The 16,772-nt window shown below is 39.3% G+C and overlaps 1 protein-coding gene across 1 annotated transcript; it reads right to left on the reverse strand.

Annotated features, from left to right (window-relative positions):
* Window positions 1-941: 941 nt before the first annotated feature.
* On the reverse strand, window positions 942-16,764 carry LOC309636885 (uncharacterized protein; the record flags this gene model as incomplete). The annotated part of the gene is made up of 2 exons (XM_082410650.1): window positions 942-13,025; window positions 16,450-16,764. 2 exons carry the CDS (start codon window positions 16,762-16,764, stop codon window positions 12,699-12,701), a joined length of 642 nt encoding a protein of 213 aa, XP_082266776.1. The 3' UTR covers window positions 942-12,698.
* Between the last annotated feature and the right edge of the window lie 8 nt (window positions 16,765-16,772).

The following is a 16,772-nucleotide window of genomic DNA, read 5'->3' on the forward strand; positions in this document are numbered from 1 at the left end:
CTTTTCCTATATGTGCAAGAGAATTTTTTAGTGAGAAAAAGTTTGTTAGTGCTGTTTAAAAGCTTAATTTCATATTATTCATTTTGCTTTTGTTCTAACTGAATGTGAAATAAATTAGTTACCAGTTTGATTTGAAATGTTGTATGTGACATTTATACTACTAGAAGAGTGTCTAGAATTTCTGTAGTTTTTTAAAAAACTAGACTCTTTTGCAGATCCTGCCTGTGTAGCATTTTGGAACACATATGACATATAATGATGCCTTCAATCTTCTGTATCGTGTGTTTCCTTCAACATTTTTTTGTTGTTTACAAATGTTTCCCTAACAGTTCAAGAATTTAAGGCAATTCAGTACAAATTTATCAGCATTTTCATTATCTGGAAAAAGCAACCCATTTTTTAATGCATATTTTTCCTACAGGTTTGATTATATTTTGGTTTTAACGGATTTGTTATCACAGACACTTTTTATACATGTGAATAAACTTTACGCTAAGTAAATTTTTGTTGCTTGTTTCAATTAAACATTCTTCTTCATATAGTGGCATACAATTATATGAGTTAAATGTGAACAACATGTTGCATGTTTTCAAAACAATGTTTACAGCATGGTATTGCTGTATGTATCTTTCACCCAGTGGTGCTAGCTTTCTATTTAAACAGTTTAGTTGCAGTTGTGAAAGTGCAATATTCCTTAACACAGTTTTAATATTTAATATATTGTTTGAGGCAAATTTATAATATATTACTCCTTAAAACTGAATTTACTTCTGTGACCTATATCTATACATAAATTAAAAATCAAAAAAATATAGTAATGTTATACTAAATTATAGGAGTAATAGTACCTGCAACTTAAGAGAAACACATTAAGTAATACTATGTATCATACACATAAATAAACTCTGATTATTATTATTATTTTTTTTTTAACTCTGATTATTATTAAACATAACTTCATGTTCAACATTTAGACCACCTTCAATTTTTTTATCCAATTGAATAATCCATAAATGTTAATACTTATACTCCTTAAAATTACTTTAATCAAGGAAATGAGAAGACAAGGTAGTGACTAGGAGAAAACATTTGCAAAAGACACATCTGATAAAAGGACTGTTATCCAAATTATACAAAGAAGTCTCAAAATTCAACAATAAGAAAACCAACAACCCGATTTAAAAAATGGGCAGAAGGGGGCTTCCCTGGTGGCGCAGTGGTTGAGAATCTGCCTGCTAATGCAGGGGACACGGGTTCGAGCCCTGGTCTGGGAGGATCCCACATGCCGCGGAGCGACTAGGCCCGTGAGCCACAACTACTGAGCCTGCGCGTCTGGAGCCTGTGCTCCGCAACAAGAGAGGCCATGATGGTGAGAGGCCCGTGCACTGCGATGAAGAGTGGCCCCCGCTTGCCACAACTGGAGAAAGCCCTCGCACAGAAACAAAGACCCAACATAGCCAAAAATAAATAAATTAATTAATTAAAAAAAAAAAAATGGGCAGAAGACTTGAACAAATACCTCACCAAAAAAGATATTTGGGTGACAAGTAAGCATATGAAAACATGTCCAACAGAGTGTCATTAGAGAATTGCAAATCAAAACAACAAAGAGATACACACCTATTAAAATGGCCAAAATCCAGAACTGACAACATTAAATGTTGGTGAGGATGTGGAGCAAAATGAACTCTCATTCACTGCTGGTTGGAATGCAAAATGGTACAGCCACTTTGGAAGACAGTTTGGCAGTTTCTTATAAAACTAAACATACTTTTACCATTTGATCCAGCAATGATGCTCCCTGGTACTGACCCAAATGGGTTGAAAACTTATGTCCACACAGAAACCTGCATATGGATGTTTATAACAGCCTTACTTATAATTGCCAGAACTTGAAAGCAACCAAGTTGTCCTTCAGTAGGTGAATAAACTGTGGTACATTCAGATCATGGAATATTATTCATTGCTAAAAAGAAATGAGCTATCAAGACATGAAAAGACCATAGTGGAAACTTAGATGAATGTTATTAAGAGAAAAAAGCCAATCTCAAAAGGCGACAAACTGTATGATTCCAACTATATGACTTTCTAGAATTGGCAAAACTATAGAGATATAAAAAGATCAGTGGTTGTCAGGGATTGGGTGAGGGGGTGGGCGTGGAGGATGAATAGGTAGAGAACAGAGGATTTTTAGGACAGTGAAACTACTCTGTATGATACTGTAATGGTGGATGCATGTCATTATATATTTGTCCAAACCCATAGAATGTACAACATGAAGAGGGAACCATAATGGACTTTAGGTGATAATAATGTGTCAATGTCGGTTTATCAATTATAATGAATGTACCACTATGATGTGGAATATTGATAGTGGGAGAGGTTGTTCATGTGTGGGGATGGGGTATATGTGAACTCTCTATACTTCCCACTCAATGTTGCTCTGAACTGCTCTAAAAAGTAAAGTTTATTAATAAAAAAAATTACTTTTAAGACGAAAAGTTTTCTTAGGACCAACTGAAAGTTTTTTTTTAAATACTTCCTTATATTCTGTTGAAGAGTAAGAAAAAAGAGTATTGTTTTAGTTATTATTTTTATGTAATATTTAACTAGGTGAAGTCTATAAGTAAAATTTCAAGAAATTCAAAAATATATCCTCGGACTTCCCTGGTGGCACAGTGGTTAAGAATCTGCCTGCCAATGCAGGGGACATGGGTTCGAGCCATGGTCTGGGAAGATCCCACATGCCGCGGAGCAACTAAACCCATGTGCCACAACTACTGAGCCTGTGCTCTAGAGCCCACAAGCCACAACTACGGAGCCTGTGTGCCACAACTACTGAAGCCCACGCGCCTAGAGCCTGTGTTCCACAGCAAAGAGAAGCCACCACAGTGAAGAGCCCGCGCACCACAACAAAGAGTAGACCCTGCTCGCCGCAACTAGAGAAAGCCCGCACGCAGCAATTAAGACCCAGCACAGCCAAAAAAAAAAAAACCAATATATGAATCTCTAAAAAAAATGTTATAAAATATATGTATATATCTCCTAGATTTTGATTGCTGTGACAAGATAATGAAACACAGACACAAACTCTAAAAAGCTAGGTGGAATAGCCACATTTCATCTAAAGATAGAACTTGTCCTAACAACAGCTTATTAAATATGCTTAAGAGAATTTTGAGGGCTAAAACCACAGAGATTTGGAAGGTGAGGGTGATTAGAAATGTCCTTACAAAGTTAATGCAGGAGTGTCAAGTCCATTGCTGACTCAGCGTATTTTTCTCACTCAGGGACCAGAAGAAATGATGTCAGGGGCACTGGTAAATAGATTAAGAGGCAGAGTCTAAAAGATGCTATATAAGTTGGAACTCTAGTTGAAAGTCACAAAAACTTAATTCAAACTGGTCTACAAAACTGGGAAGTCTACAGTTGGAACAGTCCTCAGGGACTTAATATCTCAAGTTCTAAAATTTGCTTCTTTGTGTTAACGCTGTCCTGCTGCCCACAGGCTTTCTCCATTTTCAGGGGAAGACACAGCCACAGGCTTACATTATACCTGCTTAGTGACTGCAGAGAAGCAATTTTCTCCCATCCAAAGCCCACAGGTTACCACCAAGATTCTAACTGGCCATGCTTGGGTCACATGACCTTAGCTGGGCCAATGAGTGGGCAGGCCTGGTTCATGTGCCCACCCTGTATCCAGAGGATAGCATACCATGATTGGAAGTTGGAGAAAGACAGTTCCCTAAAAGAAGATGATGCTGTTACTAAATCAGGGGTAAGTGGATATTGGGCAGAAAAACTAGCAGCTCTCTACTTCAGACATCAAGAATCATCCCAAGGCAGGCAGCAAGATCAATCAGAATCTCTTGTCACAAACCAGATGATGTGGGGCAGGGGTTAAACAATGCAGAACCAAGAGGATGGTCAGAAAGAAGGTGATTAGACAGTAGACCTAACCTCATTTACATTTCAAATCAATTAACATTTGTTGAGCACTGTAGTAGTTTTCTTTCGCTGCATAACAAATTACCACAAATCTAACGGCTTCAAACAAACACACATTTATTTTCCCACAGTTTCTATGAGTCAAGAGTCCAGGCACCACTTAGCAAGTCCTCTTCTCAGGATCTGACAAGGCTGCACTCAAGGTGTTGGCCAGGCTGTGTTCTCATCTGCAGGCTGTATCGTGGAAGAATCCACTTTAAGGCTCAGTCAGGTTGTTGGCAAAATTCATCTCCTTGCATCTGTAGAATTGAAGGCCTTTATGGGCTGGAGGCTAGAGGCCAACCTTAGCTCCAGAAGCCACTTGCAGTTCCTAGAAGCCGCCCGCAGTTCCCAGCCACATGGGATTCCTCTATACTGCTGCTTATTTCATCAAGCCAAGAGATAGATTGCTAGAGTGTGTCTGCTAGCAAAATAAAGCCTTATATAATGTAACATAATCACAAGGGAGACATCCCATTATCTTTGCTATATTCTGTTGGTTAGAACAAAGTCGCAGTTTCCACCTGCACTTAAGGAAGGAGATTCTACAAAGCTTTGAATACAAGAGGTGAGAGATCATTGGGGATCACCTTAGGGTGTGTCCACCATAAGGATCTATCATGTGCCAGTCCCTAGGCCAAACGCTTACTTTACAGCAGGGGTCCCCAACCCCTGGGTGGCGGACCAGAACACGAACCTGTTAGGAACGGGCCGCTCAGCAGAAGGTGAGCGGCCGGCGAGTGACTGAAGTTTCATCTACTGCTCCCCGTCGCTCCCCATCACTTGCTTTACTGCCTGAACCATCCCCGCCCCCCCCCACCACCATCCAAGGAAGAATTGTCTTCCACGAAACCACTGGTCCCTGGTGCCAAAAAGGTTGGGGACCGCTGCTCTACAGGATCTTTCATTTCTTCTGACCATGTTAAAAGTCTTTCAATTGTAAAGTTTTATGTAAACGTAAGTTAACACCTAATAGTAGTATTATTACAGCTTCTGAAAACTTTGTAATGTCTCATTATTTACCATTTTCATTTCATTTCATTCTTGTTCATTTTCCAACAATTCCTAGCATTAAACAGCATTAAACAGATTAAAGTACTTATATCAGAGATTATAATATTGAGAACAATTTGAGAAATTGGTCCTATTCCTTAGCCGGCTAAGGCACGCCCAAAGGAAAAGTAGTTGAAAAGAGTGGATCAAATCCCTCATCCTTGCATGCCCTTGAATGTTTTCTTTACTCTCACACTTGATTTATAATTTAGCTAAGTGTAGTGTTCTAGGTTAAAAAATCATTTTACTTGGCATAATGTGGATATTGCTCTAACATCTTCTAGCATCTAATCGCCATTAAGAACTTTAACAGTGTTCTGATTCCATTCCTTGACATATTTATTTCCCTCTGAAACCTTTTTTTTTTTTTTTTCTTAAAGGATGGAAATTTATTTTCTTACAATTCTGGAGGCTAGAAGTCTGAGATTAAAGTGTCGGCAGGGTTGATTTCTTCTGAGGCCTCTCTAGCTGGCCTGTGGATTAGCCATCTTCTCTCTGTTTTTGCACGGTCTTCTCTCTCTGCGTCTGTCTTAATCTCCTCTTCTTGTAAGGATACCAGTCATATTTGATTAGGGCCCATCCTAAAGACTTCATTTTAACTTAATTACCTCTTTAAAGACCCTATTTCCAAATTCAGTCACTTCTGAGATACTAAGGGTTAGGATTTCGACATCTAAAATTTTAGGAGGACACAATTCACTCATAACACTGGTCTCCCTGTTTTTGTTCTTGTCTCCTGAGGTCTAGTTTCCATCCTCTGGTAACTTGCAAATTTTCTTATCCCTGGTGATCTCAAATTCACAATTCTGGGCCTTGGTTTTCATTTATTGTTCTTGGCAACCAGTGCCTCCTTTTAATGTGAAGATCTGTGCCCCGTAATTCTAGAAAACTTTCTTGTATAATTTTTTGCCACTTTCTTCTCCTCAGTTTTCTCTACTTTTTGTATGAGTCCTAATGCTTGAATATTGGACTTTCTGGATTGATCCACTATTTCCAATTTCTTTCTCCAGCCATTCTTCTTTCTGCATAAGTTCTTATACTTTAACTTCTAACTCTATTAAATGAAAAATTTTTAGATTGTCATGTTTTTAATTTCCAAGAGCACTTTTGTATTCTCTGATTTTATTTTTACACATATAACAACTTCATTCGTGTATAATTTACATGCCATAAAATGGAGCCATCTTCACCGAGCAGTTCCACGAGTTTTAACAAATGTAGACACCCAAGTAGCAATCATCCCAACTGAAGAAATTTCCCATCTGCCCCTTTACTATCAGTTCCCTGACTCTCCAGCCTCAGGCTACCACCAACCTATTTTCTGTCACTATAGATTAATTTTGCCTATACTAGAATTTTATATACTAAATCAAATAATATGACATATATTCTTTAGTGTGTGGTTTCTTTTACTCAGCAGAATGTTGTTGCATATACCAGTAGTTTATTCCTATTTATTGCTGAATAGTATTTCATTGTATTGGTATATCACAATTTGTTTATTCACCTGTTGGTAAGTATTTGTGAATAGAGCTACTATGAACATTCATCTACAAGTCTTTGTGTGGACATATAATTTCAGTTCTTTTGGGTAAGTGCCTCAGAGTAGTACTGCTGGTAATAGATGGGTGTATGTTTAACTTTATAAGAAACTACCAAATTATTTTTCAAAGTGGTTGAACCATTTCACATTCCCAACAGGAACGTATGAGGGTTCCAGTGGCTCCCACATCCTTGCCAACACTGGCTGTTACAGTCTTTTAATTTTATCCACGCTGGTGGAATGTAGTGGTAGCTCATTGTGGTTTTAATTTGCATTTCCCTGATGACTGATGATATTGAGTATCTTTTTTTAAAAAATTTTATTTTTGTATCTTTTTACATGCTTATTATCCATTTGCATATCTTCTTTTTATCAAGTGTTCATTCAAATCTGTGGCCATTTTTTAATTGATTAGTTTCTCTTCTTACTTTTGAGTTACAAGTGTTCTTTGTATAGTCTTGATACAAGTCCATTGTCAGATATGTGTTTGGCAAATATTTTCTCCTGGTCATAGCTTGCCTTTTCATTTTCTTAGCAGTGTCTTTCAAAATGCAGAAGTTTCAAGTTTTGATGGAGTCCAATTTATCTGCTTTTCTTTTATGTTCATTATTTTGTGTGTCCTGTCAAGAAATCATTGCCCCAAGATTGTGAAGATTTCCCTCTGTTTTCTTCTAGACATTTGACAGTTTCAGCTTTAACATGTAAGTTTAATTTTTGTGTATATATGAAGTTAGGACTGAGATTCATTTTCCTCCATTCAACTATGCAATTGTTTTAGCAAGATTTGTTTAAAAAGCTATCCTTTCCCCACCTAATTATCTGAATTATCTTGGAATCTTTGTTGAAAATCAATTGATGATATACCTGGGGCCCTCTTTTATGTTTCATTCATCTCTGTCTATCCTTATGCCAGTACTGTACTGTTTTGCTCACTGAAGCTTTGTAGTAAGTCTTGAAAAGAAGTAGTGTAAGTCCTACAACTTTATTCTTTCCCAAAATTATTTTGGCTATTCAAAGCACTTTGCATTTCCATGTATATTTTAGAATTAACTTGTCAACTTCTAAATCAAAATACTTTTGGGAATTTAGAGTTGCATTAAATTTATAGAAAAATTTGAAGAGAATCACCCTCAACAATTATGAGTCCTCCAATCCATAATATATTTTTCAAGATATTGAAAATATCTCTCAGCAATGTTCATAGATTTCTGTATACAAGGATTGCATATATGTTGTTAAATTCATCCTTAAGCAGTTCATGTCTTTTTATGCTATTCAAAATGCTATTTTTAAAATTTAATTTTCCAACTCTTAGGTATACCCAACAGAATTAAAAACACACATTCACATAAAAACTTGTGTACAAATATTCATAGTAGCATTATTCATAATAGCCAAAAAGTGGAAAACCCAAATGTCTACCAACCTATGACTGAATACACAAAATGTGGTATATCCATATAATGGAATATTATTCCACTGTAAAAAGGAATGAAGTACTGATAGATGCTACAACATGGATGAACCTTGGAAACATTATGCTAAGTGAAAGAAGTCAGACACAAAAGTCCACACATACTGTATGATTCCATTTATATGAAAAGTCCAGAACAGGCAAATCCATAAAGAAAGTAGATTAATGGTTGTCAAAGGCTAGGGGGAGGAGGGAATGAGAAGTGTTTGCTATTAGACATGAGGTTTCTTTCTGAGGTGTTATAAATGTTCTAGAATTAGATAGTGGCGATGGTTGTACAACCTTATGAATATACTAAAAGCCACTGGACTGAATACTTTGAAATTAAGAATTTGTGAATATCTCAATTTTTAGAAATTGTATTTTCCAATTGTTTACTGTTACTATGTAGAAATACAATTGTTTTTTCTTATTGACCTTGTATCCTGTGATCTTGCTAAATTCAATTATTAGTTCTACTTTTTAAAATAGATTCCTTAGGATTTCCTATGACATAAACATGACATTCACAAATAAAGAGAGTTTTATTTTTTTCTTTCTGTTTTCCTCACCTTATTGCTCTGGCCGAACCTCCAGTATGATGTTGAGAAGAATGGTGTGCCTGAGAGTTTGAAAGCAAATGTAGTAAATGTTAGCATTTATGAAATGTTAATGAATGATATAGGATATGCTCTGTATTATTCTTTATTCTACTCCATGTCAAAATAAAAAGTTAAAAAAAAATTGAAAACTATGTGCCAAGCACTGTTCCAAGCACATACTGTTATTTAATTCTTTTAATACCTCTATGAGGCAAGTATTATTACTAAGTAATAATTTTACAGGCAGGTATTTTACAGAAAAGGAGACTGAGGCACAGAGAAGTAAGTAGTCTACCCAAGTTCACACATTAAGCAGCAGAAGCAGTATTTGAGTGAATGTAGCCTGGCTCCAGAGTCTATGCTCTTAAGCGTTATGCTATTCTGTCTCTCCAAAGAGTATATCTTTAGTTTTTATTTGGGGGGTGGGGGAGGGCATATAAGCTTTTGTTCAGAAGGACTACAGTTTTCTTTTGTTTTGTTTTTTTAAAGACCCCAGCCCACTTGTTTCACCCTTGTATCCATAACTTCTTTGGAATTGTCCCAGTTCTGACCTCTTGAACATGTTTTCAAGATGTAGCTTCTAGCACTTTTAGCAACATTCTTTCCTTCACTCTGCCTTGTCCCCTTAGCCAATCCATAGCTGATAGGAGAAGATTCAATAACTAAGACTTGGGACAGCTCATACATACAAATTCAAATCACAACACTAAAATTAAGTAGTTATATCAAACACTAGTATAAGACATGTTCTCCCAAAAGCAGAACAATTTGGGCGCAGGTAGTTTAATGGGGAGGGAGCAAGAATGACAGTGAAGGGAGAAAGGCAGGACAGGAGGACAAACCAAAGGGCATATTATCAAAGTTGCTGTTGTCGGCAGCAGGGGCTCACTTCTATAAGGACCACTCTCTGAGAAGGATGAAAAATGCCTCCCATAACAGCCCACCTGGAAGCTGGGAGGCTGGACATCCATTCTCCATTGATTGAGGATTTCTCCTGATGGGGAAATACAAACTCCCCTGCATTCTGGGGAGCTCCAGTGATGCCCAAGAAAGCAGAATGCAGAAAGATGCATGGCAGGGTCTTGGGGTAGGCTGCTATGCACACAGGGTAAGTCAGCACTGTCTCAGAGGTGAGCCAAGGGATGTGATGTGGGTGCCAGAGGAGTCTGCTACAACATGTCATGACCAATGCTTCCTCTGAGTTTTTAACGTTGTGAGCAAGCAGCCACGTTACATGAGTAGCAAAAAAAATGAGTATGCATAAAAATAATAAAACTAGTATAATGAATAGTCTGTGCTTTGTTACTTTCAAAAATGTTCTCTATGAGTAGAGTGTGTATGTGCGTAACTCTATAAAGAGACTGAATTTCGATTTCTCCCTTGAACAGAGAAACAACTCATGGAAGCAGAAGAAACTTGAAGACATGTTGAGCAAGAGACTGTAAGTTTCCCTAGACTTTGCAGAAAATTGTTAGAGGGTTTTGGACTTCCACACGATGTTTGAGCCTACTATATCTGGATCTTAAGTAACGGAGAAATCCCATTTGACAAAATTGAATCTGATACCAGGTAATGATACACTTAGTAGTTAATATACATATACTAACATTAACATGCACGACAATTAGGTGAAGTCTAGATCTCTCCCAACAAGCTTCCTTTACCACCACCATATCTGGGGCTTTGTGATAAAGGGAACAGAGAAGCAACAAGAGAAGGGAGAGGGTATAAACCAGCTATGCAGGGGGATTTCTGCTCAGGCAGAGTGTGCTTTAGTGCCCTACTCTTAGGCCATAGATGAGAAACTGGAGGCTTGAGAACACATGCTCTACCACCCTTGGTTTGAGGTTCAATCCTCCAGCAGCAAAACCTCTGGAAGATATTTGCCTCAAGTTGTGTTTGCAAACAACCAGAACAGGAGTATAATAGGACTGTCCAAAGTAGTGGAATATTGTTTTCTTTTCTTTTTGTTGTTGTTGTTGGTGGTGGTGGTGGTATGTACGTGTGTAAACCTATGAAGGGACTGTACTTCTCATGTTGATACACTGATGTTCCATCCAGGCTGAAGATGTGGAATGGGGTGGGACTTTGGGAAGAGCAAGGGAATGTTGTCCATAGCTTTGATCATTTACTCCCTGTTTAAGAGATTCACATGGCTCCTTATTGTGAGGAAGTATACTAAAGTAATTAAATGTTTGGGTATTGGGCCAAATATGGCACTATTTGAACATCAAAATAAATAAATATGGTAACAGACTATAATCCTGTGTTCAAGGACTCCCAAGACCACCCTGTATTCAATGATTTGCTATAAGAACTCACAAGGCAGTCAAGTTGTTATACTGATGGTTACAGTTTGTTGCAATGAAAGGATACAGATTAAAATCAATAATGGAAAAAGGCACAGAGTGTAGAGTCTAAGGGAGACCAGGTGCAGCTTGAAGTTGTGTTCTCCCAGTGGAGTCCTGTGGACATTCATCACATGATGTGTTGCCAACCAGGGAAGCTCACCTGAGCCTTGGTGTCCAGGGTTTTTTTTTTTTGGGGGGGAGGTTGATCACATAGGCATGGCTGACTCCCTGGTGGCTGACCTTAATTCTCTAACCCCTCCAGCGGTCAAGCTGATACTGTGTGGTCCAAAGTCCCCACCATAAATCACATTGTTAGCGTAGCTATCTAGTGTGGTCCAAGGCCTCAGGTAAACAAAACCACTCTTAACAGGCAGGATATTCCAAGTGCTTAGAAGTTATGGCCCTGGAGCCTGGCAAGGGCCAAACCTTTCTCTGGAATACACAGGGTTTGGACAACCTGAACCTGCTAAGTTATTTCTATTCTGCACAAATCCATTGAATAAAAAAATTCATGAATCTATACTGAAATAAATAGATAGGTAGATAAATAGGAGATAAAGAAAAGTTCCTTCTTGTAGAAGAATGATAACTAATTATTATAGAAGAAAGGATGGAGTTACAAAAATTACAATTTGGCAACCATAATAATAATTGATTTCATCAAGAATCATCAGTGGATATGCTGTAGTGAGCTGATTTGTGGTTCCCCAAAAGCCATGTCCATCTCCTAATCCATAGAACATGTGAATAAGACCTTATTTGGAAAAAGGGTCTTTGCAGATGTCATTAAGTTAAGGATCTTGAGATGAGATCATCCTGGATTACCCGGGGGGACTCTAAATCCAGTGACAAGTGTTCTTATAAAGGACAGATGAGAAAGATACCTGGAGGAGAAGGCAATGTGAAGACAGAGGCAGAAACTGGAGTGAGGTAGCTGATCCAAGGAATGCCGCCAAAAGCTGGAAGAGGCAAGGAAGAATTCTCCCCTAGAGCCTCCAGAGGGAGCACACAGAGCCCTGCAGACATCTTGATTTCGGGCTTCTGTCCTCCAGAATTTTGAGACAATAAATTTCTATGGTTTTAAGCCACCCAGTTTGTGATAATTTGTTGCTGCAGCCACAGGAAACTAATACAGATACTAAAACCAGTAGTGAAGGAATGATGCTTCAGGAGTTTACAGTCTTAAAGTACCCACAAAACATTCATCAATTATAAAAGAAAACATAGCAACTCTTTAGTGGAGGTACCTGGCAGTAGCACTTTAAACAAGCCTATTGGGTTCTGGAGTCAAACATAGCTGGTTTGAAGCTCCACTTGCACTCTTAACAATTTATATTAGTTTATATGATTTGGGCAGTTAATGTCATTAAGCCTCAATTTCCTATAAAATGGAAATAATAGTGACCAACACCCACATTGTAAGGATATTTTGAAGATTAAATGAGATAAACCATGCAAAGCCCATAGCACAGGACCTAGCACATATGTATTCGATACATATTGGTTATTCTTGCCCACCCACCTCCCCCAGCAAAAGCAGCTGGACTTTATTGCAGGGAAGTTACAGAGGAGCAGGGCAAGTGAAGGTCTCTGCAGGAACTCCCATCACTGAGCAGGATTGCCAGGTCTTAGATCTGTCTGGAAGGCAGGAGAGGATCAGAGTTGTGTCTACGTTGGTCCATCCTGCAGGCTGGAGGCCCAGGCCCTCACTACTTGGAGCCAGGGTAGGAAACAGCCTTTCCTGTTTTCCCCAGGGTCTCCAGCAGAGTGTCCACGCTGTGCTCAGAGTTGATGCAGACCTTCTTGTTGGGCAGGTCAATGTCAAACTGAACTCCTCCCAGCTCATTGAGAACCTGAGTGACTGCATTAGAGCAGCCTTCACAGGTCATTTCCACGGAGAACTCGGAGAACTCGTGCTTTGGCATGACTGAGGAAGTGATGGCAGTGGCGTTGGTGACGCCTCCCCCGCTCTGCATATTGGTTATTCTGATGAGAAGAGCTATCATCCACAGAAACATGTGTAAATTTCCTGTAATCTATTCAGGGAGATAAAAGATATCACTCAGTGATAGACTTCATGATCAGGCCACACCCCTGTCTTTCCAGCTCATACTTAAACTGTGCTTTGGTCTCTGGTCATTCAACCTGGCTTCTTCCAGACCCCTATCAGCTAAGCCAGTCACCAGAGTTCAAGAGATCATCCATATCCGTAGTTAGACCCTTCCTCTACATACAAAATTGATGATCAAGTATGTTTCTTGAAGTTCTCCTCACTGGGAGGAATGTGACTCATCACTGTCTTTCAGTGACACCTGTGGCTTCCAAAGAAGCAGGCTTAAATGCAGCTCTTCTGACTCCATTGCTGTCACCCTGGAGGGTATGATAGGCAACAGAGAGAGCAGCCAAATATGATTGGTATGGTCAAGCCTCAGAGAAAATGATAGTGGGACTTACTTCATTTCTGATGTTTTAATTTAATTTCTGATGTTGACCTAAGAGACTGAAATGAGTTCTCCCCTGGCAAAGACAGGGCTTATAGTTCCCCCTCCCAATGCCAGAAGAGAAAGGAAAAATGGAAAATTAAGGCCCCCTCCCTTAATCAACCCACTTCCCACAAAACTTGACCTTCTTGTATCTTTCTAATTAATGGTTGGTCTATTTGTAACATTGGAATATATAGAGTTACTGACTACATTTCTCATCAGTTAACCCTAAACTCTGCATTTCCCCACAAGCTAATAAACAAGGCTGCCTCAGTGGAGATAGAGTTCCATTACTCCCTCCCCCAACTGATTGCCTCCATCACCTTAAAACAAGCTGAACCCTGGGCTTCAGTTTCATCAACAACAGAATGAGGGTGATGAACTACTCCAAGCTTCCTACCAGTTGAAATACTCAGTGATTTTCTAATGGGATGGAAGGAATTTTGGGAAATGCGGGGAGAGTGTTCATGGACATTTTCTAAGGCATCACTAACTTCCAGTCAATAAACTCAGAAGGAAGTGAAGATGAGAGTAGGGGAGGAGGAAAGACTCTTTTTAAGTGGAGGGTCCCAATTCATCTTGCAACCAAATTGTCTTTGTTTGTTTGTTTCTAGAAAGGAGTATGTAAATGATTAAATGGAATTTCTGAATGGGTATTTAAAAAATAGTATTTGTATTTATTCATTCAATAAATATGTATTTAGAGCCTAATATAATGTCAGGAGTAGTGGTAAGTACTGAGGATACAAGGATGAATTAAACACAACTCCTGCCTTTAAGGAACTCATGATCTGTGAGGGAAAGGGACAAATACACAACGAATTGCAATGCAACAAGATGGTGTTAAATATAATAAATATAATAAATATAATAAGCACCATAGAGCAATTGAAAAGGAAGCAATTGGTTTTGCCTTGGAAAGTTGGGGAAATGTCATGGAAGACATAACAGTTGACCTGGATCTTAAGTTCCGCAGGCAAAGACTGGAATGAACATTTTTACTTAAAACAAGAACAACAAAGCTCACTGTAGACTTTTGAGGAGGTCTAGATCAGACTTAAACAGTGTGGTTGGGGATTATTTGAAAGAGAACATGAAAAGTTTGCAGTGTTGGGAGTATATTTTCAGTAGGGAAGAAACATTCTTCAGATAATGCCATCAATTTTACCAAAAAGACTTTATGATGTTATTTTGTAGACATGTTGTAACATTGGAAATATACTTGCATTGACTTAGGGTAAACTAGGGAAATTTCACTTAATGGGCAAAGGAACATCATATATGGTGACAGAGTAATATTATTTATAAAATACTCACTACTTCGCTGTACAGTAGAAACTAACGCAACATTGTAAAACTATACCCCAATAAAAAAATAAAAATAAAATTTACTGTTAAATAAATAAATAAATAAAATACTAAAATTCCCCCTTAATATCTTTTCTCTGATTTATGTGACATAAACTACATAATGGTGTGAGGGACTATAAAGGTTTTATTGCCACTTGTTTGGTATTGCCTGCATAACTCATTCTGAGTACCAGTTGTGGGTATCAAACTAAGTGCCATAAACCATTTATAGCATGCCACTCCACTTCCTACACCTTCCATACAGACAAAACTTTAGTGCTCACAAAAATACTTATAAATGAATAGTTAGTAGTGAAAAAAATTTTTTTGTTTTATTTGGATTACAGATCTCCAGTCTGCAATAAGAAAAGTAAATGTTGTAAGGAAGATTTATGTTACTTCTCTGCAGGATCTCATATTATCTGGCAAATTCCTTCCCCAAAGAAAACCACTTTTCAAAGATATCCTCAGTAAATGCATACTGGGATTAACATAAAATTGGCAGTCACTTGGGTCCACACATTTGAATTCATTTGTAAATAACGACTACTCACTTCCTTGCTTCCCCACCCCGGACCAGACTCCAAGCATCACAGGTGCCGAAAGACTTACAAAAAGGAATGAATAGGAACAAAAGGATGTAGGCGCCAGGAGAAAAACAGAATCTCCCAGAACAAAATTAATCTCAGAAGGAATAGCAGATCCAATACCAGGTATTACCGAAGTTTAAACTGCTTTTTAAATGGTGAGATAATGTATCAAATTTATTACTTCTACTATGCCTGTCTGATTTGCTTAACCTTTATGTCAGGCTTATCTTGAGGGATAGATTTCTCTGCTAAGCACATAAATAGGTGTTAAACCTGTATTGATTTTTTAAGGGTGGTGGTCAATAAACTTTACGGTTTTTTTAAACTTTTACTTTATGCCTTAAGGACCAAATGATGATTTCTATGATCCCTAAGTTTCACTACTCGTGAGTTACTAAAGAAGCACAGCTCTGACATACACTAGAAGAACCGCAAATAATCTTTAATTTACCCCCCACCAAACAGCTTGGAGGTCTGACCGGAAATGTCTGGGTAGAGTCCTGCTGAAGTTCCAAGTCTCAAACAAAAAGTCCAACACAACGTGTGCACAGTGAGTTTAAATTTATAGTAATTAAAGTCATCCAGATGGTAGCTGCATTAATCAATGAAGAGGCAGTATTTATCTTGGGACAGACGATTCTGAAACCCAGAATGAGAAAAATCCCCAAGGAGGGGGTGGGGACAGTTAATAAGAGCCCCTGGGAAAAGTCCTTCAACGAGGATTGGCAAATAATACGTTTGAATTGGAATCTCTTTGAATGTAAATCTCCCCTAACAGCAGGAAAAGGGTCCTCTAGCCCACCAAGCTTTGGGCAGGAAGGGAGTAAACGGAACTGTAAAACAGCCCGCTCAGCTGTTTCTGGTTTGGGACGAGGCGCAGAGAAAGGAATCGCGATGTGGGAACTGAGTATTTGAGTCGCTCAAAATAACTAGAAGGGTCAAATAACGAACTGCAGGCAAAGCGCTGACAAGCCTCCCCCTCTGCAGCACCCTGCGCTGGGTTTCCGTTCAACTTCCCCTCCCTCGCGAGGACTAACGGCAGGCGCGGCCCCTTCCCACGCGGGGCGCGGCGAGCGCGGACAGCTCCCCTTGGAGCAGACGAGGGCGGGAAGTCCGCGGCCCGTTGGGCTAGGGCTGGCGGGCGCCCCTCCGTGTTCCCGGAGCCGGCTGGGCCGGACAGGCCTCAAGCCTTCTCCGCCCCGGCTGGCCTTCCAGAGGCGGCGGTGGCGGCGGAGGCCTCTCGGGCTGTCCGCCTGGCCCGCGAGCCGCGGGCGCGGGGCGCCGAGGGGAGGCGGGGCGAGGCCGCGGGGCGGAGGGGGGCGGGAGGTGCATCCTGGGAAATCCACCAACATGGGGCGCA

This window comes from Balaenoptera physalus (assembly GCF_965194825.1).
Source record: "Balaenoptera physalus genome assembly, chromosome: 10".
In the NCBI taxonomy this organism is placed as follows: domain Eukaryota; kingdom Metazoa; phylum Chordata; class Mammalia; order Artiodactyla; family Balaenopteridae; genus Balaenoptera; species Balaenoptera physalus.